Source organism: Oculina patagonica, chromosome 3, assembly GCF_052425735.1.
Source record: "Oculina patagonica isolate OP01 chromosome 3, crgOcupat, whole genome shotgun sequence".
NCBI lineage: Eukaryota > Metazoa > Cnidaria > Anthozoa > Scleractinia > Oculinidae > Oculina > Oculina patagonica.
The window spans coordinates 788,872-814,798 of record NC_135760.1 but is presented as its reverse complement, the minus strand read 5'-3'; the positions used below and the strand labels follow the sequence as shown (position 1 = coordinate 814,798).

General features: G+C 37.6%; 1 protein-coding gene across 1 annotated transcript; it reads left to right on the top strand.

The window, feature by feature from the left end:
* Positions 1 to 523: 523 nt before the first annotated feature.
* Positions 524 to 25,927, top strand: LOC144646010 (putative 3',5'-cyclic phosphodiesterase pde-5). Its single transcript, XM_078505527.1, has 28 exons — positions 524 to 1,048; positions 1,404 to 1,589; positions 1,717 to 1,748; positions 3,977 to 4,088; positions 4,680 to 4,729; positions 5,116 to 5,156; positions 5,868 to 5,964; positions 6,598 to 6,631; positions 6,973 to 7,032; positions 7,412 to 7,470; positions 7,876 to 7,926; positions 8,204 to 8,262; positions 9,212 to 9,263; positions 9,789 to 9,931; positions 10,433 to 10,525; positions 10,648 to 10,716; positions 10,980 to 11,035; positions 11,590 to 11,648; positions 12,388 to 12,426; positions 13,789 to 13,889; positions 14,976 to 15,071; positions 16,026 to 16,176; positions 18,930 to 19,085; positions 20,305 to 20,477; positions 21,450 to 21,561; positions 22,407 to 22,487; positions 23,627 to 23,715; positions 24,428 to 25,927. The coding sequence occupies exons 1-28, from the start codon at positions 784 to 786 to the stop codon at positions 24,741 to 24,743; spliced, it is 2,832 nt and encodes a 943-aa protein (XP_078361653.1). The 5' UTR covers positions 524 to 783; the 3' UTR covers positions 24,744 to 25,927.

Genomic DNA, 25,927 nt, shown 5'->3' with positions numbered 1-25,927 from the left:
CGAATGCCAATTAACGGTCCATTACAATGAATAAATATTTTATGTAACTTTATCGGTTGCTTTCTCTTATGTTTTTTTTTACCGACAATTTTATTCTTAACGACAAGCTAAACTAGCAGGTGAAATTCGATTAAATTCGGGCAAACTATCTCTTTTTCAAAAGCCTCTTTTAGTATCAGATTTAGTTACTTATCCGCGAGGTTAAATATAGGCCAAAAACAGTTTTCCGGCTCTAGAAAAGAGGATTATTTGAGAAAGAAAGGGTGGAAGCGAGCCAATGAGCGATATCCAAGCCCCTAAACCTGACAAATCTTGGCTAGAAATTTCCATTAGTCTACGTTGGTCAGACTAAATTTCCATTAGAATCGTAGGAAACGATCAGTAAAAAACTACTAGCTGTGTTCATTATATTTTGTTTTATTAAAAATACATGTTTTGTCTATAGTGTGTCTCGCCTTGCAATTACTAGAGTAAAATAAGTTCGGATTCTTTCCAATCCAAAAAACACTTATTTTGTCTATTTAGTGCGTTCTAGCGCCTTGCGTCACTTTTTATATTAGAAGACAAAAGCAATATAAAGGATCAAATAAGTGCGAAAACTACAATAAAACTAACATTGTTCTCAACCGGATGTGCTGCTGCTTGACAGTAGGTCACGTGACTATGTTCAGTGAGCAGCTGCAACTCACTTAGCGATGGAAGATAAACATTATTTTGTGGTTCGCTCGTCGATATTCTACGTTAAAAAGTTGACATGAATGGAAACCCTTTTCAGAAATTTTAATGTCTAGTCCTTCACGCCAGGTAGGAAACCGTCGGCTTCCACCATTACCGAGCAGTTCGCGGCATAGCCCGAGTTACCAGCGCGTTTCAAGTGGACATGGCTCGTCTGTTACGGCGAAGGCAGCGAAAGGGCATGCTAGCAACCGATCTTCAAACAACCACGTTACGGGAAGTCACATCACCCACATCGATCTGACCGCAAACTTTGGCGATGGTCCTTTTCGACCAGCGTTGGTCCAGGGAAAAGCGATTGGCAACGGGCAAGGTGAGAATATTTTTGAACGATTTGACCCGTGCCTATTTACAGGATGACCTTACATTTCACGGTACTTCTCTCTTACAAAGCTGTTTGACGTGTTGTGATACAGATTTCGTTTGGTTATGTATGTAAAATTCGGCTGTAATGCAAATAGCTTAAACTGTGTACTTTCGCATCGCGTTCTCGTTTGTAAATGTGGCATGAAGAAGCTTCCCTTATTACGTTCTAATGAGATTTTCTGAGGTAAATGCATTTTCATGATTATACCTGGTGTGCGACGCGCGCCACATTAATTGTACCGAGGTGATTTTTTGCGATTTTTGCAAAGAAAGATGTGAATGAATTTCTTGTCCGATTTCAGATGTCGAAGAGGAGGCGGTGAAAAATTTCCTTCGAGCAAATCCAGTGTTTCTGGAAGATTATGTTATGAAACATGTTGATCAAGATCGATTGGAACGCTGGCTTATCAGGAAAACACGAAAATTAAAGAATAAAGGAGGAAAGAAGCCTGCCAATTCCCTTGATCATGAAAATAATAAACAAAATGGTAAGTCAAAAAGCGCCAGCGTGTTTTCGTTTGCTCTGTAATTGTTTGATCGAAGTGGTCAATAAAATAAATTGATTCTTTTTTGTTGAATCTTGTTAAGAACAATTTTCTTTTTCGAAAATTTCAGATCCTCACCGGCCATCTTTGTCGAAGTGGAAGGTAGGGTTCTACTAATAGATCTAGATCTTGTGTTCTGGGCATTAAAAATATCGTTTCACTGATTTGCCAGACAACTTCAATTGAAATTTGACATTTGTTATTGCTGCACTCGAAAATTGACATTTCTTTTATTTATTTACTTAATTTTCTTGCGATGCTGTGTTTTCTAGCTATAAAAGGTTTCGATTTTTTGCACGACTGGCCGGTTTTTTTCAGCTTATTTCCCAAGACACGGTAATTCAAACAACGTTTTCCGATTCACTAACAAATTAAGTGGATAAAGGTTCCAATAATTAAGAATATTAAATTGTAAGAACCAAAATGCGCGTTATTCGGTTTAATGCGTTTGCATAATATTTAACATGTCGATTTCGGACTCACAGTGATTACAGAGTATAGTTTTCAGTTTATAAGAGGGCCGGCGATATGGGAATTCTCGTAAATTTATGTAACCTTACAATTTTCATTTTAACACATTGTAAATAATTTAAGCCATGAAAGTACAGTAAAAGGTTTGAACCTAATTTGACATCTGCTCACTTCATTAATTTTTAAGAAGTTTGGGAAACAATTCTATTATAATTTGATTAAATAATAATAATAATAATAATAATAATAAAAGCTTTTATTTTATTTACCCCTGTTTTTGTCAGTGCATATAAAAATATAAATTTCTACAGGACATCTACGCCAATTGTATGTAAGATGCTCTGCCAATTACCCAAGAACTCCTGAAGACCCCACCATAACCTGACTTCACTTACTACCATCCCAGACAATCTCGTCCCCAGAACCTGCGTTCCCCTTGACCAGCGGTCAGGAAACTCAACGGCTCTGGACGGATCCAAAACCGGAACCAGGAAATCCTGGTTCCGGTTTAATTGTGCCTGTGCGCCAGAGATTGTGGTGACACAAACAAGTTTTCAACAGCCAATCAGATTCAGACACCTTTGTGATGGGCTTCCAGAATAGCCCAAAGGTTGTGATCCCTGGCGCAGAACAGAAGGATTGCGGCCTCTGGGGACGAGATTGCATCCCAGACTTCCATTGAGGTCACATGGTAGCAAAAATAATTTTTGCAGACCACCATAGCAAAATTTAAATAGAAGCATGAGGGGTGAACATAATTTTTAAATTGTCTTGCAGATGACAGCCAAGGATTTTAGTACTTGTACTTGCCAAAAATTTTGGTGGGGTGTGCAGCATTCTTCCTATTGAAATCTTTAATTTCACAGATTCACAAATCTGATTGGCTCTCCTATAATTTGTTGTCTATTGGCTGATAGAACATAATTACACATGTTGCTTATAAGAGGGAATTTTGGCTTAAAGAAAACATAAAATTGTAGATTTTGGACTGCAATCCTTTGTGTCTATCAAAACAATAGACTACTTGCCCTCATTTTCTATGAGCGATGGTCAAATTGGCTGTGCCTTGTCAAGTATTTGCTTAAGTGGTCTTCACACGACAAATTAAAGTTATCAAACACATGTTGGCAAACTCCAATAAAGTTGGAAACTTATGCCTTCACACATCAAACTCTTTTCATAAATCACACCACACGCCAGTTCACAACATGGCCGCTGTAGTGCTAAGTGCAATAGCTCTAACATGGAGTTACTGCTTAAGTGTCTTGTTATTGTTTTATGTTAATCGTTGAGGAAGAAACGGTGTGCGTTAGATAAATGGAAAGGTTTGGACGAAACTGTACATTAATTAGCAGAAATTCCATCCCTTGGCCTGTACAATATCCTTGTTCATAAGCTTCGCACAGAAGATGCCGCAGCCTTTTCTGTGCATACCATGATCAAACTTGCTTTAAAGTGGCTTCACACTCGTCTTGTCAGACTTCTGTCATTTTGTGCATGCATGCATTTTGCTTGGTTGAAAGTTGAAAGCATACATTTGCCAATCTTTCACACGTCAAATACAAGTTTACGAACACGAAAAAGTTGGTCAAAACCTTGGTGAGACTAGAGACAAGTTCTATTTGTCGCCAACAGTTTACCAACCTGATTGCTAACTGTTCTTGTGTCATTCACACACACCAACTTGAGCTTGCCAACACGAGTTTGCCAACTTTAGTTTGTTGTGTGAAGGCCACTTTAACGAAACTTCTGGCTTGACATATATAATCTAATGATTTTAAAAATAGCTCACCATAAGTGTCTCCACCATGTTTTTGCAATTACTGTGTATATTGATTCTGTTACATTTTTGTTTGCAGTTTTGTGTACACAGCGACAAGAAAAAGATGCTTGAGGAGTTGACAAACGACATTCACCAGTCCCCTAATAAGCAGAAGGTGTTAATGGAGTTAGCTAACTGCATTGCGTCAGGTAAAGATAAATGCTGTATTTTATGGGGCTGTGACTAAAAGTGGGACGGGGACGTGGGGACTGGGATGCGAGGACCCGTGTTTGGGACATTGGACTCGGGGACATGGGGAAGTGGGACTCGGGGTTGGGGATGTGGGGATGCGACATCAGGGACGGCAGGATGTGATAAACAAACAGAACCAGTTTTTGTGTTGAATGTGTAAAAAACAAGTTTCCGAGGTGTTGAAAAAGGAAAGATGTGCATTAACAGTTGAGTCCCAGTCCCCAAATCCCATATCCTATATCCCCATGTCCCATGACCCCATGTTCTTACGTCCCCATGTCCCATGTCCCCATGTCCCCAAGTCATGTGATGTCCCCAAGTCCCACGTCCCCATGTCCCCACGTCCCCAGGTCCCATGTCCCATGTCCCCAAGTCACATGTCCCCGAGTCCCACGTCAACATGTCACATGTCACATTTCACGGGAAATTTAAAGGGCCGACCACGGCTCAGGAAAATACCCTTTACCATCCTTATTAGCACATACATGTGCATTCTATTTTTTTTAGTTTTTGTGTTGTAAATCCTGTTGTTATTATTTTCTTATCAGCATGTCATGCAGACTCCTTTACATTATACTTGGTTGATGCAACTGGAAAGGTAAGTACATGAGTACACATTCAACTATTTTTATATGTTAGTATTTATTACTGTTCTTATACAGCATGGTTTAATATTATTTCACCCTTACTAGGTATGGTTTATTACCTTTATGCAAAAATACCTTCTGTGTTCCTTTAGTTTTTTCTTCAAACCTCATTGCAGCAGACTTTACCAATAAACCTAAGTAAATATTCTTTAAAGTTTCACTTTATACATTTTTGCCCTTCTATTTACATCAAACCACTCAATTATAATTCATGAGATCAATGTATGTTTTTAACAATAGCATTTACTTCTGATATGTACTCACAACAATTTTTAAATTAATTCCACTTGATCAGAAGTGCTATACCTTTACTGAATTAATTATTTCCCCCCATCAGGCGTTGTACATCTACAATCCTAATCACCCAGAAGGCCTAGGGTAAGTAAGTAGTCAACAGCTTTGCAGTGATGAGTTCAGATTGGAATTCGTTTTTGCTGATTTGGCTATCTTTTTTTAAAACAAATAATTGTGAGTTCTAGTACTCGAAATGATGGGAGGCTTGATGGCCTAATGGTTAGTGTGCTGGACTCCGGATCAAGTGGTCGGCATTAGAGCCATGGCCAGGGCACTGCATTGTTACTCTCATAGTGTTCATCCAGGTGTATAAATGGGTTTCACTTATTGTCAAACATTTATAATACATTGTACTAAGGCATGAAAATAAAAGTGCATGGATTCACCTTGAAAAAAAAAATGAAATAATTATATTTTATGTTAAATTTATTTCAATAAATATAATAATAATAATAAAAATAATAATAATAATAATTATAATAATAATAATAATAATAATAGAATCCCCGGCCAAATAAGCATCAGTGAACTACAGAAGATAACCTTGCTGGGTACAGCGCATATTTTGAGGAGGGTGTTGTCAAGCTAAAAACTGGCTACCCTTTAGTGCCCCAGGACCATGGTTTGGTCTCGGCGCTAAGGACTTTAAGCAAACATTACGTAAGGAACATAATAATAATAATAATAATAGAAATAATAAATAATTATAATAATAAAAAATTATAATTTATTAATATAATAAATAATATAGGATCAGTGGAAAAAGGGATATAACAAACATGTTTTTTCTTTTAGGAGGACATCATCAAATATACAAATAAAAGAGGGAACTACCATTGCAGCTTATGTTGCTCATACACACAAGCCTTTGAGAACCAATGAAGTGTTAGGGGTAAGTACATTAAATGAAAAACTTTACGTCTTGTAATCATTGGGGCTTAATGGCTTGACAAGATTAATATTATTAGTCAACAAGGTTATGAAAGATTCCTATTGGCTAATCAGTGAAAATTAGCCTGTTGAATGAGCAGTTTAGTTTTATATTTAAGATTTTACTCTGGACAGAGTACAAGTGTGAAATAAAAATTTAATGAAAAGCTTAATGTCTTGTAATCATTCAGGCTTATGTCAAGATTAATATTATTAGACAACAAGCATAGGAGAGGTTCCTGTTGGCTGCTGAAAATTAGCCTGTTGGATGAGCAGTTTATTTTTATTTTATAATAAGATTTTATTGCAGAGTACATGTGTGTGAAGGATATAAAATACAAGTTTATGTTCACTCACCAATATTCATACCATTTCTAATTTTTCTATAAATCTTTTTAACACATGACAAGGTTTTTCAACTGTATTTTATGTTACGTGCATACATAATAATTTATTAATTAATTGCTAAAATAATAAAATGCAATACCTCCAATTATGCCATGACAATCTATCCCAGATGATTGTGCATTATGTTATTTAATTGAATCATTATATTATTGTTACATTTAGTGATAATAAATTTGTTTGATCTCAGGACGAGCGCTTCCCAGAAGGAAATGGACTAGAAGGTACATGTACTTTGTACCTAATTATTCTACTTCTAATTATTGTTGCCACTCATTACATACAACTCAGAGGTTTTTTTTTGTATTAAATAATTATATTATGTTACCATCATATCAAAAAAAAAAACTCAAAAATAATGATTTCATAATAAATCAAAACAAAAATTTAAAATCATCTGGGATTGAAAGTGGTAATCAGGAACACAAAGGAAAAAGGATTGCTAAGACTGGAGAGGATTATAAATGATAGGTGTAACTTTTAGATGTTACCTTCTCATGATACACTATAGCAGACTGCTGTGATGTAACTCGCCTAACAATACAATGCACATTATTTATTTCAGATAGCACAGCTCAATCTGTTTTGTGCCAGCCCATTGTTCAGTCTAATGGCGAACTTGTCGGTGAGTACTTTCAGTCTACATGGTGATCTGTAAGTGTCTTAATTGCATTTTACAAAAACAAGGCTCTCTGTCTTTAATAAGTGCAGCTGAATGTTAACAGGGCTTGAGACTAACTTTTTAACTCACTGGTTTACTGGCTAGTGATGTGTCAGATTTTACGAGCCAAAAGTAATTTTTCACTAGTCTGGTACATTGATTTCTATCAAGAACAGTTGACTTTTCCGAGTTTTTCACTAGCCAAATGGCTAGTAGGAATGCTAAACCTGGTAGCCAAAACCTAAATTTTAGTAGCCTTTGGCTAGTTATATTAGCTACCATTAGTCTCCAGCTCTGGTTAATTAATACAAATCTGTGACTTTTTTTGTTTTTAATTTATTAGGTGTGATTGAGTTGTGCAGGAGACTTGGTCATGAAGCATTTGGAGAAGAAGATGATGAAGTATGCTGCACTCTCCTTAATATATAATCCTTTAAAAAATAATAATAATAATAATTATAATTAATAATAATAATAATAATTTAATCATTATAATAAGTTCTAAGGTGTTGATAAACTATTTTAAATTTGTGAAATGATCTTTACTTTTATTATAAAGAAACAAAATTACAAATGGCAATACTTTAAAAAGCATTGGAGTAAGGAAGTGAGTAGGCATGTGCAAAAAAAGAAAAAAATGATAAGTTTATGCAATCTTGGAAACTAATGCCATGGGCATTTTTTCCGAAATCAATTTGACTGACGTGGGACTCAGATTTTTCTTTGTACCATGCCTGTAACATGATGAACATTTCTCACTAATATATATGCATCATGTGTATTGATTTTCTATGGATTTTTTTTCAGATTGTTAACAGCTATCTTGTTTGGGGTGGAATATCTCTGTATTATGCTGAGGTAATAAATTTATGATCACCAGGTTAATTATACATTGTATATGTACTATTAACTAAAGTTAATTTATATTCAACAACGGTTGAAAGTCAGTTGAAATTAAAGTTAAAAACTTTAAGATGATTAATTTTCCCAGTTGGTGACATATTTATCTACACTTGGTGTGGATGGAGGCAATTGCCTGATTGATTTTCATTTCATTTTTGTATTATAATTAGATTACTTAACTTGCATTCTTTTCCCTAGAGTAATGATAATCATTTTACTTGAAATTTAATAGATGTTCCAAAACATGCAAAGACACAGAAAGTTGACAGAGTTTCTACTGAATGTGACAAGGTATGTTGTATGCAGGGCTGGAATTGATAACATTTATTTTCTCAGTCAGGGTTCCTGACCCATATTTTCCTCAGACACATGCACCTTACAAAATAAAAATCGTCCCTCATTACAGTTATCCTTGTGATCAGACTTTAAAGGTGTATTTTAGTTTTAATTAGATCAGTTCATGGTGCTACATGTGTGTCCAAGCCCTGATTGTCACATGTGCTATGTTTATAATAATAATAATAATAATAATAATAATAATTTACTTATATTGCGCAATTATCAATTTAAAAATTTTCAATTGCGCATTACAATATAGTTAAAAAAAACTAAAAATTTAAAATTTAAATTCACAAGCTAAAAAAGATTAAAATGTATATGACTATAAAAAGAAATGTACAATTAAAAAGCTTTTAAAAATAAAAAGGTCTTGATGGCTTTCTTAAAACTTTGCAGAGATGGCATGTTTCTTATTTCACAACTGGTGGTTGTTGGTGACTTTAATATCCATGTGGACGTGCCGGATGATAGTGACTCTACAAAATTTTTAGATTTGTTGGAGTCTTTTAGTCTTCAACAGCATGTGATGGGCTCCACCCATATTCATGGTCACACCTTGGACTTGGTGATCACCCGCCAGTCTGATCAGATTCTTCGATCTACACCTCGAATTGATCGCTATTTTTCTGATCACGCCTCGGTGTTGTGTCATCTTCATTCTATCAAGCCTTCTTTCTCCACCAGGACACTTTCGTTCAGGAAACTAATATATACTGAATCATCCCATTATCTTGAGCTCAGCAATCGCAAACCTCTCATCAGATGTAATGATCTTTATGTATATTCGTGTACCGACCTAAATGTACATTCACCTAGAATATTGAGTTAACATTGAACATAGTTCGCATGGAACGTCTTTTTAAAGTTTCACGTTAAACCTTCTTACATTTTACTGTTTCAGATCAATATTTCAAGATATTGTCAGCATGGATACAGTGATCATGAAGATTATGGTTAGTATTGCCAACTATGTACTATAAACAACCACAAATGTAGAAAAAAACAAAAGATACTCAACTTCATTTATTATTAATAACAGGCTTATGCACAAATGGACAAGAAGAGAAACAATGTTTGGTTGCAATAATTTATTGGAGAAGATTTAGAATGATCATGCATTCACATCTTGACCTCATAAATCACTGAATTAACTAGTATTCTCTTTTCATAATTTTTTATCCTATGGGAATAAAGAATGCTTGATGAGGGAATTCTATGCTAAATGTTACTTGAAAACCAATCGGACTTACTCAGGGGATTTATAATTCGTGCATTCCTAGCTAAGTTTTCTGTGTAATGTTAAGCATTAATGGGATTCCCATGTTAGGCAATACATGAATTCATTTATAAGTTAGTAGTATCAACACATGAACCACAATGATATTAATAATTAATTTTTTGTTTGCTAGCTAAATAAATGAAATTTGGTGTTAACTTGATTTTGATTGTTTAGTACAGTACATTATTTGTTTTTCAAGAATTATGCTCAAACTTTGGTGGATGCAGACAGGACTTCACTGTTCCTTGTTGACAACAGAACAAATGAACTATATGCCAGGATATTTGATATTGGTGGCAGCCTTGAAGACAGCAGATCCTCCAATCTTCAAAAAGAAATCAGGTGACACTTAGTATAATTATGTATTGTTGTCAAAAATGTCAAGACTCTTCATGACTTCAATATCAATGTCTTGCTTGTAGAGGGATGAAAATGTCGCGGATAATGGCTTTACCTTGCGTGACATTGAAAATAATGGTGTTACCTTGTGTGACATTGAAATGTAATCTAGACAAAAGAAATGTAATCTAAGTCCTTTTAGTATTACGCAAAAAAAAGTTCTTTGTATGGAGTTGGATTGGGTATCTAGATTGATCGAGAATGCATTAAATTATTAAAGGTTTGCAAAAAGTTATCCAGTGAGTGATCTATTTATCGCGAAACCCCTTCACAACAAAAGTTTGAAGTATTATACTTAACATATTTCTTTCATGATTATTCTTCAATTGCACCCTGCCTTTCATTTTTGTTTCTGTCCTCAGTGCTAGGTCTTTTATTTTCATTTTTGTAACAATGTCATGTAAGCAAAGATGTGTGGCTCTGCTGATGCAATTGTTTTACCAGGTTTCCAAAGACAAAGGGTGTGGCAGGCCATGTGGCAACCACGGGAGAAACACTTAACATAACTGATGCCTACCATGACGAAAGGTTTAACAGGTATTTGCACTCATTGAATGTACTCAAAAATTTTATTTTGAATGTATCTTGTGTAGCAGGTTTTATTAACCCTATCACTGAAAATTCTTCCTTTGATAAAGTCATGTTTTTGTTGTCTGTAGGGAGATTGACCTTCAAACAGGTTATACCACAACCACCTTACTGTGTATGCCAATCTTCATCAGAGGAAAGTAAGTAAACACTGTCAGCCCTAGTGATAATGTAATAGGTTTTCTTCTTTGAGTATGTTGACAAAATCTTCAAGTGTGACCATTATTTTAATTGAAAGCTAATATAGGGTATCGTCTTCTGAAGTATGTTTTGCCTTTAAGGATTTTTGTAAGTGAACATTTTAGAAAATTCCGTGATTACATAGGTTATGGGCTCAACTTGTCCACTTTTGATTGTAAAGCATAATTTGTTATTTGAGTAATTTTTTTTTTGCTTTTTTCAGTATTATTGGTGTTGTTCAGATGGTGAACAAGAAGAGTGGAGTATTCACAGCTTCAGGTAATTGTGGACTAGAAAGATTAAATAAAAATCTGTCACATTTCTTATGATTTTTTAGAATTGATATGTAATTGATATGCAATTGAGATAATTATAAAATTAAGAAAAATTATGTTTGAAGTGACATTAAGCCAATATTTTTTTAATTATTTCTATATTACTGGTAACTGACCCGCCTTAAAACAACTTCAAAAGTAAAAGTAACTTTTAGATCAGTAAAATGTAAATCTCTCACAATTAATTTTGCTTAATTCAACTGATTGTACCTCAAGTAAACTAATTAACTCTTGATGAAATAAAAACTTTCTCCCTCCCTCTTGAAGGATATTCTGATACCCCCATACTAAGCTACAGAACTTGTTTTTGTACACATTTGGTTACATATTCAGATACCTTTCAATTGATCCGTTTTTGGCTGTAGAGCTTGTTTTGTGCTAATTCATATTATAGACAAACCTACCGTAAGTTGATTTATTTTACCATGAGTTGCTATGCAGTATTCTTTGCCAGGCTCACACTAGTAAGTGAAAGTGGTTTAATTATTCCAATTCTAGATGAGAAGTCATTTCAGACATTTGCTATCTATTGTGGTTTGGCACTTCATCATGCCAAGGTTTGTAAAACAGTACTTGTACATAGAGTTCATTTGAAAAAAGTTTTTAACTCCATGATTGCATCGTGACATGTACAATTCTTAACGCAAAGTATAACTTGTACTAAGGACTAACTAGGTTATTAATACAAATAAACCAGGTCGTTTTGTTTTAAGGTAACATAATCGGTAAGTGTTGTTAGTGTTGTTCTTGCATTAATTTTGAAGTGAAAAAGAAAACTGTTGCATTGCTTTTATTTAATCGTTACATAGCTTGGTGCAAACACTAACGTAAGTGAAGAACTCAAAAGTACTTTTACATTGCACTGTTCTGTTAGCTCAAGCCAGTATCTGATCTTGGATAGGAGCCAAGGAAGCCTTCCCCCTGCCCCTTGTGTTTAAATATATGTGGCCGAAGTGTGGTAATTGTTTTGTCCCCCACCCCCTTTTGAGCAAGAAAAGGCCTGCCGTTACTACCCCCTCTAAGGCCCATCTCCCCCTTGCCTTTGCTGCCTTTTGGAGCACCTCTGGATCTGCACTTCAAGCTGTTCTTTAAAAATATGATTAAAAGCAAAAAGGTTTCATCGTGTTAATAACAATTTATTGGCACTTTTTCCCTTCCTTTTTCAATTAAATGAAATTCGCTCAAGATAATAACATTCTGGAAATATGTAGAACATCGAAACTTCCAATACTTTGTGTGAAAGTATGTTTTGCTAAAATAATTTCAATTGATTTATGGATAATGTTTCTTTTTCAGCTCTATGATAAGATCAGAAGATCTGAACAAAAGCACAGGGTAAGGTGTTAAACTAAACAATAAGAATGGGTTGGAAGTACGCCAGGGCTTGAGACTAACATTTTAACTCAGTGGTTTACTGGCTAGTAGCATGTCAGATTTTACTAGCCAAAAGTAATTTTTCACTAGTCTGGTACATTGATTTCTTTCAAGAACAGTTGACTTTTCTAAGTTTTTCACTAGCCAAATGGCTAGTAGGAATGCTAAACCTGGTAGCCAAAACCTAAATTTTAGTAGCCTTTGGCTAGTTGGCTACCGTTAGTCTCGAGCCCTGTACGCCATGTTGGAAAATTTAGATGTAATACATCAAACACGAGAAAGAGTGTTTCATCACATTTCCAAACATCGCCGTGAAGAGAGTTGAAAATGCGACATGCAGCGGTTTTTTTGACGAACTTCGAAGTGTTTGGAAATGTTATGAAACACTGTCTTGAGTGTTTGATAGTCTTGTAAATCAAAACTAAAACTTAGGAAAAAACGGAGAAATAAAATCGTAAAAAGCTATGCTTCTTAAGATCAGATTTCCAAACTGCCCACACAGTAAATAATGTTAAGACAAGCTGTAAATGTAGCTATTGTTATCTTAGATCTACTTATATTTTAACCCTTTGATGTATTTTTATCTTTTTATCCTTGTGCGTTTTTATATATATATATTTTTTATCACTTGATCCATTGATTTAAACTAATTATACCGTATGGGGTAAGGAGAGGGGGTGGTATTAGTTTTGTTCTTGTTTTTCATTCTATTTTTACAGCAAGGCGCCCAAAAGTGTGACCACTTTTAATTTATTCACATTCTTTCGTGCAGATTTAATCCAATCAGAAGTCAACTGCAAGCTATCCACGGCTTTTGATTGGATTAAATCTGCACGAAAGAATGTGAATAAATTAAAAGTGGTCACACTTTTGGGCGCCTTGCTGTAATGGGTGGGATAAATTTTTTATATTGTTAATAGCATATACTTAAGTGTATTTTAATTTTAGTCCTATGTTCAGTATACATGAGCCTCTGGCTCGGACATTGAGGGAGACCTCCTCCCACGTATGGACAATAAAATTGTATTGTATTGTATTGTATTGTCTTGTATTGTATTGTATTGTATTGTATTGTATTGTATTGTATTGTATTGTATTGTATTGTATTGTACCGGTATTATGGTTCGAGTAGAAGAAAGTGGGGGTAGGTGGTGAAATAACAGTGTAGGTGGGTATTAGATCAGAAAGGAACAGAAAAAAGGTGTGATGAAGATTCAGGCAATCGATGTCATTTATCATTTGGTAGAGGACCTGCTTGTGATGGAGGTGTCTCCCTCTCGGGTGATGGTATATTGCTAATTCAAGTATTGCTGTTTGCTGCAGGTTGCACTTGAGGTTCTTTCGTATCACAGCAAATGCTCTGACCGTGAGTTGGCGTATGTCCAAGAGCTGCAACTTCAGGATCCTTATCCAAATTTAGAATCGTAAGTAGTGTAAAATATAAATGTATAATTACAGTGGTAATGCACTTAGCTTCGAGCTAGCTAGTTTCCCAGGCATGCCACTCAAACAGACGAAATGAATATTAAAGAACATGGTTCCAAATCCAATCTGGCAGGAGGCAGACCAATTACAATGCGTTACCAAAGAGTTGAACTCCAGACTACCGAGACCAATTCCATCTGGTGATATAATTATCAATTTTAATAAAGAAATAAAAAAATGCACCTAAGTGCATTGTTGAGGTATATGAGCACGCGGGAATTTTTATGAACACGAGAAAGTGCATAGAGAAGCACGAGGCGCAGCCGCGTGCACAGACCTGAGTGCATCTCGCACTTTTTGAGTCAGCTTGTACGAGATACAAAACGTATTTGAGTCCAAAATGTGATCTGGAGGGAAATAAACATTACAGCAAGGCGCCCAAAAGTGTGACCACTTTTAATTTATTCACATTCTTTCGTGCAGATTTAATCCAATCAAAAGCCGTGGATAGCTTGCAGGTGACTTCTGATTGGATTAAATCTGCACGAAAGAATGTGAATAAATTGAAAGTGGTCACACTTTTGGGCGCCTTGCTGTAACACTAAAGAATAATAAACAGCATGAAAAAGGTCTATTTGACTTCTTAAAAAATACCAGGTAGAAAGGACAATACATACTGTCGGTCCTGCGTCCTGATGATGCAGAAGAATCCCGATTTCTCGAATCTCCAGGGGAACATAGAAATACTATCCAAGGGAAACGAAACTTGGTTCGAGAAATCGAGAGTTTCAAGAAACCGAGAGTCTGTGAAATTGCGATTCTGTTGTAATTTTTTCAACAACTTTTATCTTTTTGGTCTTAAACATCAAAAGTAGCGTAAGATGGATCAGTCCATATACAGTAAACGTTTTTACAACGCCAAAAGTAACGAGCCCCCATTAATGGCGACCCTCCGAAAAAAACAATGTAGTGAAAGGAGAAGACTACTAAATCTGAACGTACTTTCGGAACTTTACAGAAATTATGCACCTAAATGCTGTGAACAAAGTGTAAGTGTCTTCTTTGCCATTGATTTTACTTGTTAGGTACAAATTTGACTCGTATTCACTGATCAATGATGGGTTGGACCAGATGCCAAGTCTTGTCATTCAAATGACGAAGAACCTCTTTTCACTTCAAAGGTTGGTACGATTTGTTGTGATTGAGCTCATTCTTTGGGAGTATTTTGCATGTCACTGTCAGTTAGAGACAAAATAAATGGTATAAAGCAAGAGAGACATATTGACTGAAGTCGACGTTGTTTGTTATTTCTAAGTACGCACATATAGATCAGTACATTCATCCATGGATTCAAACACTTGACTGCGTTATACACATTCCGAACATATAACAAAGTGTTGCTGTGTAGTACTTTGGATTAAACGTTCGGTTAAACATTTTTTTTGGAAAAGTGCTTATTGACAAAAAGACGACTGAAGAAGGGGTTTCTCCGAAACGTCTCTATTTTTGTCAATAACAAATAAGCACTTTTCCAAAAAATTGTTTAACTGGACATATAACAAGCTTTCCTATTTGATAAATTGGTACAATGCCGATATGTGGTCAAAAAGTCATTGTTTTCCGTCATCCGTACATAACAGATATACTGCGATACACATAGGTTGCCAAGATTCGTCAGAATCTTGCAAAGCGCCACATAACCACAGTATTAACTATTAACTTACTTCTTAGAATGTTGAAAGGAATGATTAAAATCTTGATGGCAATGCTCGCAACTCAGTCTTCTTACACGTAAATAAAAATAAATAATAAATAAATGTATGTTTGTACTGGTTGTGCATTACACTTGATACGTATAACAATGGTCAAAAAATCCCAACTGGCAAGAGGCAGACTAGATTGTTATTTACAAAGCGTGTGGAGGAGTTGAACTCGGGACGACCGAGAGCAAATCCAGCTAGTGGCAGGGTGGAGGCCTCAGGATAACAAGACCAGTGCCCTAAACCACGCACTTGTACGGAGATAAACTAATGATAATGCCAGGATTCGGATCCTGGCTCGAAGTTTAGGTATCCTCACTTGTACGTACTTTAGATCTGTGATTGATTATGGTTTAACTGTTTTGTATCTATCAGATTTGGCCTAGATGAACTCAGGCGTTTTGTGTTGACAGTGAAGAAGAATTACCGAGACGTGCCATATCACAACTGGACCCATGCCTTTGCTGTCGCGCATTCCATGTATCTTGTTATTCGGTCTGGAAACGACAAGTTCACCGCACTTGAGGTAAGGGACAGTACCATCCTATTGATTACCACAAAGGCCATAGGTTGGAATCCCGTCGAACCTTCAGATATTAATTTTTTTCCCCAGGTTTCTTTGGAACTGCAAAATAGCTGCTCACGTGGCAATCTCTCTTATATAGCTTAACGAAGGGAATGAAAAGGGGTACGAAAATTCGCCGATCTGTGCTATTTTCTGGCCAAATCCGTCGAGCTGCCACTGGTTTTGATCAGATCCGGATCCACATTCTTTAAAACGTTCTGTGGTATAGTTTCACTGCAACTGACTGTAAATGTTTGTTTTTTTGAGCCGATTTTTCAAGAACTTTCCTATCATTGGTTGTTTATATGGAAGTATAACGTCACAGCACTATGCAAAACAATTTCTGTTACAAGGTCAAAGTTGTTTAAGTTTCGTACGAAATAAGAATGAACAAAACGCTAACATCATGATACCAACCAAGACTGACGGAAGATCCGTGATGCTAACATCGTTAAGGATCCACGATCCGAACTTCAAGACAGGCAGAGACCGTAATCCGAGCCAAAATTCTTAGCTGATCCGCGGTCAATCAAATTTTTGAGACCTGCGAACCCGCTCAATTAATTACTAAAGTCCGCAATCTGTGCGCTTTTTTTTTTTTGCAAAATCCGACGATCCGTGAACCCATTTACTGCCTCCCTTACCCTATGCATTGAAGAAAAAAAACAACGAATGTTAAATAGCCTGGAATGTATTACATTCCATCCAGGACACACTTCAAGCCAGAGATGGTCAATAGATCTTTTTAGCTTCGTTTGTTTGTTGTGTCCCATTTCAGACCATGTGATGATTCCCTTGAGAATTATTTCTTTTAAATTAAAAGACATCCACCTGGAAATGAACGAATAATTTTCAGGCATATTAACGAAAAACTCTCTAGAACATCACACGATCTGAAATGGGCAATTTACATACGAGGCTAAAAAAAGGTCTATTTGCACCCTTGGTTTCCCTCTTTCCTAGAATTTTAATAGACCTAATGTGAGCAGCAGGAGGGCATTTTGCGTGCGCATGCGTCGATATGGGCTAGTGCGCACGACAGAGAAGTTCTGCTATCGATTGTTTACATATTTTTCACAATTTATGGCCTAATTTTCAGCTCAAAATAAAAGGTGTTTTAAGTTTTATTTGCTGTATACGATACTAAGAGTCCTTGCTTTATCTTCTGACAACAACCAGCATACTTTGGTGTCGGCGTGCCGTTTATCTGATCGACTTTGGCTATGTGTATTAAACATTGCGCGTGGACAAAATGGCGACCGAATGTCGAGAACCGTAATACCTTGCCCATGTTTTTAATAGCTGGGAGGTCTAAACGGACAAAACGCTACGGCTACTTAGTACTAAAATATAAAACAGCAGTTTTAACTTTACGATGTTATAATCAAGTATCCCGGGTTTGAGCGAGTGGTCATGATTTTGTTCAGATTTTTCATAAAACTGCAATTTCATCGTTCTCACGATGCAAAAATCTCAAAATCTAACCTTGATCTCCAGCGTCTACCGATGATAGATGGAGCCTGAAGTACTTGAACTATCGTCTAATGCTGCGAATGTAGCGTTAAAAAATGGTCTATTGTGGTAATTTTTAGCTTTCTTTAACGTACGTTCTCGCTGGTTTATTCTAACAGAGAAACTATCGTTTGTGATTATTTCCTTAAACTTAAGCATTGGTCAAAATAACTTCACATTTCGATGTACCACAATTATTCCGTTGAACAAGAAAAGAATTACTGAGATCGGTCTTAATTTTAAAGTGTTATGGTAATTCTTTGCTGGTAGACTATTTGTTTACATTTTACTATGTTAATTAGTACATTTTTGGCTCCTTTAACAAAATCTAGCCTTGATCACCAGTCAAAAAATAGCATGAAACAAACAAGCGATATATATATTTTTCAGAAACGTTCTAATAACTGCTGCATAAAATGTCTTAAGAAATAATTTTTAACTATAAACAATGTTATTTTCAAATTTTCATTTCAACGTTTGTTTCTTTAAGATTGATGTTCGTTCTGTTATAACGACTGTTTTACTTCTGTGTCGCCTTAATGTGATTCTGTGTCGCCTAAATGTGTCCAGGAAACCCTGTTTGCCAGTCGAGGGCAAGTTGGCCTTGCTTTAGAGTAATCAATGAGCTGCATTATCATGTGCAGAACACCCAAACATGTCTTTCCCCTCAGGGAAAACCCTTTTCTTTGGTGGCCGTCCCTTTAGGCAAAAAATCTTCCGACAAGCTATAATATTGCTCGCACTCTGCTTGTATTACAGCAATTGATTTGATATGAAGTTTTGATCTTAATATATCACACTCCTGCACACGAATAAATGTTTTCCTCTTTTTACGGCCTGTTTGATTTCTGTCGGTGAAGGCTTTCCTACCTGTCCCACATATTTTCCCATTATTTTCAACAACGATCCCGAAGCAGGCCAGAAAATCTGCTTTATAAGAGCCTTGCAACACACAAAACACTTTTTTTTAGCGAAATTTACGTCTATATTGAATTATGTGACGATAAACAGTACAAAAAACAAAGTTTGAATCTTCCGCGCCATTTTTATTCCCAAGATCACGCGGTCTTTGTACAGCGGTTGAACGCATGCGCCCGCAAAATGCCCTCCTGCTAATGTGAGCAGTCTCTGCCGTAACGACTGGCAAGGAAGAGGCCCGACTTTGAATGTATAGTTATTGGTATGAATGTGTTGTTTAACAGGCCTTGGCTATGTTCTTTGCTTCACTGTGCCACGATCTGGATCACCGTGGTCGCACCAACTCATGGATGAAGAATGAACAGACTCCGTTAGCAGCTGTGTACAGCACATCAACTATGGAACACCATCATTTTAACCAGACCATTACCATCCTTCAGGTGTGTAGAAGGGTTCCCTAAAGCGTCATTTTGCAGACTGCTTTCCCTGAATTGTCCCCTTTTTACCACCTCTATTTCCCTTGTTACCCCACAATCTTGAAGCCTCAAAGACACAATTGAGATTTGAAACCAATCGCGTACCTCGAGTCTTCTTTCCTTACTTCGCAAGCTTGTCGAAAGGAGCGACTGTCGCAAGTTCCGTTGCATGATCAATTTTGATTTGGTTTTGAAAGCAATAAAAATGGCCGGAAGTAAAAAAGCAAAGAAGTTCGTTGAGTTATGTTTTTAGAAAGCTAGGCATGCGCAATTCAACTAGAAGTCCGATATCTTCGGACGTCCAATCAGAACTTTCCAGGGTCGCTCGTTTCCCGACCGCTGGTCAAGGGGAACGAAGACCCTAGGTACGAGGTTGATTTAAAACACACAGCGGTCAAACGCACTGCGCGTGTGCAGTTCCCGCCAAAACTACCGCTTATAAACTTTTCAGATTCTCCACTTTCAAGCCAAAAGAAAGACAGTCCTAAAAAGAGTTTTATATGCCGTATAGAGAATTAAGTAATCGTTATCCACCTGAAGTTGATAAGCTCATAATTTGGTTCGTCGTTGCTCTTTTCATAACGTTTTCTTACTAAGGCCCTGCACATTTTCGCTTTAAATTCTTGTAAACTTCGAGGCAACGAAAACCGAAAGTGACGTTGGATTTTTGCGTTTGACCGCTGTGAAGGTTTGTCATAAAAATTCTGTACTGATACTTTGCTTAGGGTCTGTCCATTTCATGAGTTCGAGTTCGAGTTAGAATTTCAAGTTAAGTTCGATTTCGAGTTAGAATTTCAAGTTAAGTTCGATTTCGAGTTACAATTTCAAGTTCGAGTTAAAATATCGAGTTCGAGTTGCTTGCGGTTAGCTCCACTCTGGTTTGCTTGCGGTTAGTTACACTCTGGTTTGCTTGCGGTTAGTTTCACTCCTATTTGCTTGCGGTTAGCTTTCATTTGGTGATAAGGGTGACACTATGCGTGACCAACTGGGAAAATGTAACCCCATAACTCGAACTCGAAATCTCGAACTCGAACTCAAAATGTCTAACTCGAACTCGAAATTTCTAACTTGAACTCATAAATTCGATACACTCCTTTGCTTAGGTGTTTCGTCGATGTTTGTAGTGTTCAGCTAAATTTTCTTGTAAAAAAGGATAATTTTTTAACATGTTCCCTCCTAACAGCATGAAGGCCACAACATCTTCTCACACTTGAGCCCAGCAGAGTACAAAACCGTACTCGGTTACATGAAGGAGTGTATCCTTGCTACTGACCTGGCATTGTTTTTTGGCAACAAGTCTAAACTCAAGGACTTGGTGGACAAGGGACAATTCTCATGGGATAACCAGGAACACAGGTAAAGGATTAAACCAGTAAAATGTACAATGTACACTGTGTGGTTGTCTTTTGTACTTCTGTTTTAAAATCAGTTGTTTTTTCTCGTCGCACGAAAGCAGCACGTGAAATAACCCGAGTAAACAAAATCTCTTGTCATACACTGGAATTTTTGCTGCTCGAAAGACGTCTGAGGTTTGAGTCGAGAATTTTCATACTGTAGTGTCCCAGGGGGGGGGGGGGGGGTACTCCCATATGTGGCCTATATAGGTATGTGCCGCCCGATAGGGTATAGTTTTTGAGGTTCTCGGTCCTTAAATAGGGTATCATTTTTGCTCCTTTTTGCAATGTGTTCCCGGTGTGATCCTTAGATAGGGTACCTAATTTCTATTAGCTAAAATAAACGCCCAGCTAAACGAAAAACAAGGTATCTTAAAACTGAATTTTCTGTTCAGGTATTAGTAAAGCGATTTTATAAAGATTTGTGTCTTGCCGTGCGCGGTTAGCCGTTATTTGGGTCGTCACGGAACGCTTCTCCTCCCCTTGAATAGGGTGTCATTTTTGTGTTTTGGGCCTTAAAAAGGGTATCAATTTTCGCTTTTTTTATCCTTAAATAGGGTCAGGGTTTAAGAACCTTGGCGGCACACCCCTATCCGAAATTTATGGGAGTACCCCCCCCCCCCCCCCGGGTGTAGTGTAGAGATACTACACGAGATACTGCACGAATCTTTGTGCAGGGCTACGTCATCACTGCGGAATTTTTCGAGTTTATCTCAGACGTTCTCGAGTGAGCGGAGGATATTGAGCAAAGTAAATGTAGATGTCTGTTTACGCAGTCAACGTCTTGTTTCAGGTACTATGTTGGATCCGAAAGCTGCAGTAAAGTTTATAGAAGCACAGAAAGTTCCCCCCTTCTTAATTCTCTCTTAGTGTCAGTAATAGTTAACATTTCAGGGCGTTTCCAGTATTAATGTTAAATGTTTTGTCCTTTTAGAAAGCTGTTACGAGCTATCTGCATGACTGCTTGTGACTTGTCTGCCTGCACAAAGCCCTGGGAAATCCAGTTAACTATTGTGAAAGTTATATACCAAGAATTCTATGCGGAGGTGAGTCTCGTGAAAATACGCACACGTTGAACGTTCGCTTATGGTCACCCCCTGTTAACAGACACTTGACATGGTCCAAGCCACACACAAACATTGCTTTTTAAAGAAACTGTGCCACCAAATTGAGTGAAATACACAATTATTTGAAGGTACGGATCAACAAAAATTGATTGCGATGTGCGTTTTTGAAAAACTGTTACGCTGGACAGTTTCAAAGTTAATCTCGTTTGTTTGTAACTTTTAATTATAACACCAGGGAAACATATTCGTTTATAATGAAGCTATGGTTTGTCATTTAGATCCATTGAGGTAATTTCTTTGCTAACATTAATTTTCATAGCGACTATTTGGCAAAACTAAAAAAAAATAGACAAAACTCAGCCTTGACACAGTCCCTTTAACTTCCGATAACTTCACCCCCTCTCTTGGTGGTAACTTTTTATGGTGCTAATGCTGTCTCGGAGCCCCTAACCCTTTACTCCCCTCCGCCCACCTCCAAAAAATGCACCCAATCTTCGCAAGGTTCTCGAGCTATTATCGCAATAGTTGGGTACCATTTTAATCATAATTGACAACAGTTGAAAATCTTCAGTTCAAACCAAAAACTAATGACAAAGTATGCAGGAATCCGTGTAGTGTTTTTTTCTTGGTTGTCGCTCAGTTAAGATTTTCGGTGCGCGTGTTTAAACTAATCACAGACGCTATCCGGATCTCCGTAGTACGATGTAGACAAATACTAGGGATTTTTTTCAGCTTGATGGTGTAACGAGAGACAATAATTATATATTTTTTCATGCTCTGTAAAATAGTAGTTTTACTCTGGTACGTTTTGTTGGTGTTGTTAGGGTGATCTGGAAAAGGCCCAGGGAAAAACGCCCATTGCAATGAAGGACCGTAACACTGCCCATGAGCTGCCTGAACATCAAGTAAGGATCGTTATTTAAATAGCAAAGCAGGTGGATTATTAGAGTGGTTTTCACTTGAGTGTCGAAAGTAAATTGTGTTTGCTTTGGTTTTGCATTGCTACGCTTAGTGATTGGCTTAAAAATCTCGCGCCACTTTCTCAGCCAATCAGAACTAAAACCAAAACCAATCGTGACTCGCTCGCGTACGTTTTCCCGCGCTTCGTGCCAGCTACATGTATTTGCTTCGAGTTTTGATTGGTTCACTGGATTGTCTGTGTCCTTTGTGATTGGCCGGAGTAATTACTTTGGTTTTGGTTTTACGACACTCAATTGAAACCCTGCTCTATAAACTTATACCTGTGGTTACCGTTATGTTTCCATTAAGCGTCCTTGGTGCTATTAATAAATTCAACCTGGAAAGGTCAACAAGAGGTTGTGGGGTGGCCTTATGGTTAGTGCGCTGGACTCTGGATCGAGCTGTCCGGGTTCAGGCCGGGTTCGAAGCCTTGCCGGAGCACTGCGTTGTGTTCTTGGGCAAGACACTTTAAAACACTCAGAGTTCCTCTCTCCGCCCACGTGTAAAATTGATACCGGCGAATTTACTGCTGGGGGAAACCCTACGATGGACTAGCATCCCATTCAGGGGGGAGTAGAAATACTTCTAGTCGCTTTCTTCATGCAACGGAAGGTGGAAACCGGGATAAACTCTGGCCTGATGGGCCACTAGGCACTAACGCAGACTTTACCAACCAAAGGCCCTTATTGGCGGCAAGGACAGGGTGCTGATTTTTTGTACCTTAACATCTCAGTACTTGCCCAAACCAGAAATTAGTCACCTCGGTCCTCAGAGAGGGGGCACATATTGTAAAAGGCGCTGTAAATTACAAACTGACTGTTTGTAAGTAGTTCAAATTAAATATCTTCTCCTTCACCAAGCTCTTTTTTTTTACATTAAATATCTCATAGTGATTAATGAGTGTGCATTAAAAGGTTTTGTAACACAGTACAATATTTTGGCCGCTTATTTACCAGAACGGAAACATTATCGTAAACTCGAGTAAAAAATAAATAAATGGGGAGCTCCGCTTTTACGTCTGCCTAAATCTGTACTATTAATAGTATTTCTAAAGCCATGCTCTGACTTTTCTTTTTGTCCATAGGTTGGCTTTCTGATTGGAATCTGTTTGCCGTGCTATGAGCTGTTACAGCTGTGTATTCCTGATACAAAAGCGCTTGTCGAAGGATCCCGGTGAGTGTTGCCTGTGTGTCATGACCGTACACATATGTTTGACTTGGCTTTGCATTACGTGGGTGGCTTGTTTTAAAACGATACTTCTCGTCCGATTGCACTTTGATCCCTGGCCGGGGTCCTTGTGTTGTGTTCTTGGGCAATAAACTAAACTCTCATGGGGCTCACAGCTTGACAATATGCTGGAGGACGGGGAGGGAGGGGATGGGAAGTCTCCAATGGACCACTCCATACAGTCGTGGGGGGGGGGGGGGGGGAGGGGGCTACTCAACAAAGTTTTATACTGGGAGAGTCCGCCCCGTGGTCTAAGCCCTTACCCCTTTGTATACCATTTCTGACAGAAAAAGTAACGCTTTCGTTAGCCAGCCATAGAGAATGATACCCCTTAAACTTCGCACAGTAGAAAGACTGCTTCCTTTTCTAGAGTTTTTACTTGAGTAATCCCTTAAAATACTAAGATGAATCAGCCACCAGGTGCGTCGGTTCGAGATATTTTTAAAGGCCCTATCTAAATACCAAGAGGGCACCGAGCGGGGCTCCTCGTATAGTCCACTATAGGGAGTCCCCCCCCCCCCCCCGCTCCCCGGACCAATGATCCATTTGCATAAGGCTTCGCCGATCTTCATGATAGGAACATAGCTTACCTTAGTTCTTCTGCCATTACCTTTACTTATCGTTTTTTTCTTTTCTACTTTTTCTGTGCCATTTAAAGGACGAACCTGGCGAAATGGTCGAAAATGGCTAAAAATAACAGAACAGCACTGGACGCCATGACCCCATCTTCAGATGAGTCAGGGAAGGAAGACAAAGAACAGACGGAAGAAAAACCCAAGCAGGATGACGAGGACAAAGAAGCAGCTGACGAAACACAAGCGAGTGATAACCAGGAGGAGAAGGACGCAGGCGAGCAAGAGGATCAGGGTGAAAAGAAAGAGGAAGCTAGCGAGGCAGAAGGCGAGCAAGAAAAACAAGAGCAGACTGAGAAAGTTGCAGAGGAAGAGGAAAATGCGGCAGATGCTTCTACTTAAAGTTACTGGTATCATTTGTTGGTGACAGTCAGGCAAGGTTGAGCTTAGGTAGTGTTTTGTTGTTATGTATTTGTTTCTTCCTTTGAGTATATATTTACGGGTAACCTGTTTGTTTGTAAACGCAAAAGCACGAGCGATTGAAGAAAAAGAAACGCGTCCTCATTTATTTATTTCACTCGCTCATGTTTCGCCTTTCATTCGCAGTCAGAGAGCCTTGAACAAGCTAAGTAACACTGGTGAAATGTTCTCGGGTGTAAATGTTTGGTCCATCCATTCAGTTGCGTATGTGTCAGGGTTTTGACACCACTTAAAGAGTGTTATACTTACATTATTTAAGTTAGAGCTTGTTTGTGGCTAAAATAAATATTCCAGGGGACTCTCATGTTTCAGGGGTTTCTATACGCCACGACTTGAGGGACCTTAGCTGTAATAACAGCTTGGATGAACCGCAGTTCACTTAGATCACGTTCAGACGTGGTCTAAATGTGGCTACTGGTTTATATCTTGTTTAGACCACAAAGATTTGTTAAAGCAGCTGAAACATGCTCGAAAGGAAAGGCGGTTTTTCGTGCAGTACGAACACTCCGTCTTTTTTGTTGATTATGCACAAAAATGTAACAGCTCAGTAGTCAAGATATAGGGGCTGAAGGTCAGGTTTATATGACAAATGTCTCCAAATGTTAAGAATTGACTAGTTTTGTTTTTGAGCCTGGATTCAAAGAATTTCGTTGCCATTTTAAGTCGGAAATTGTATAGTAAATATTGAGAAGGGTAACCCGGTCTGACAACCTCTAATATTCCCCACAGGGCAATGTGAATTAAATATAGTAAGAATGGTTGTATATATTTGAATTTATCCATGTTAATTCCAGGTGTTTCTGTACATTTTAGACTATATTTATCGTAAATTCAAAATTATTTCTATTCAAAGCGGTTCTTCTGTGACTTTCGTCCATAAAATGAAGACTTCTCATTGGTAGGCAGAGGCTATCATTAAATTTAGCGAATGAGCAGCTTAGTTGCTGCCGACATCACGGTTGTCAGTTTGAAAGTTAATGGTATTTTCAAAAGCCATTTGAAGACCGCTTTGTCAAAGAGAAATTTTACATGGCTAACCGCCGTATTGTATATAATGTATTTATTTATTGAAAAAGGAGATATTTCAGTTTGTTAATCTGACTTTA

Bases quoted from the DNA above. Each gene is read 5' to 3' on its own strand.
- LOC144646010 (XM_078505527.1), top strand. From the start codon at position 784: ATGTCTAGTCCTTCACGCCAGGTAGGAAACCGTCGGCTTCCACCATTA. The intron at 1,049-1,403 runs GTGAGAATATTT...GTCCGATTTCAG, and splicing joins AGCGATTGGCAACGGGCAAG to ATGTCGAAGAGGAGGCGGTG. The intron at 8,263-9,211 runs GTATGTTGTATG...TTACTGTTTCAG, and splicing joins TTTCTACTGAATGTGACAAG to ATCAATATTTCAAGATATTG.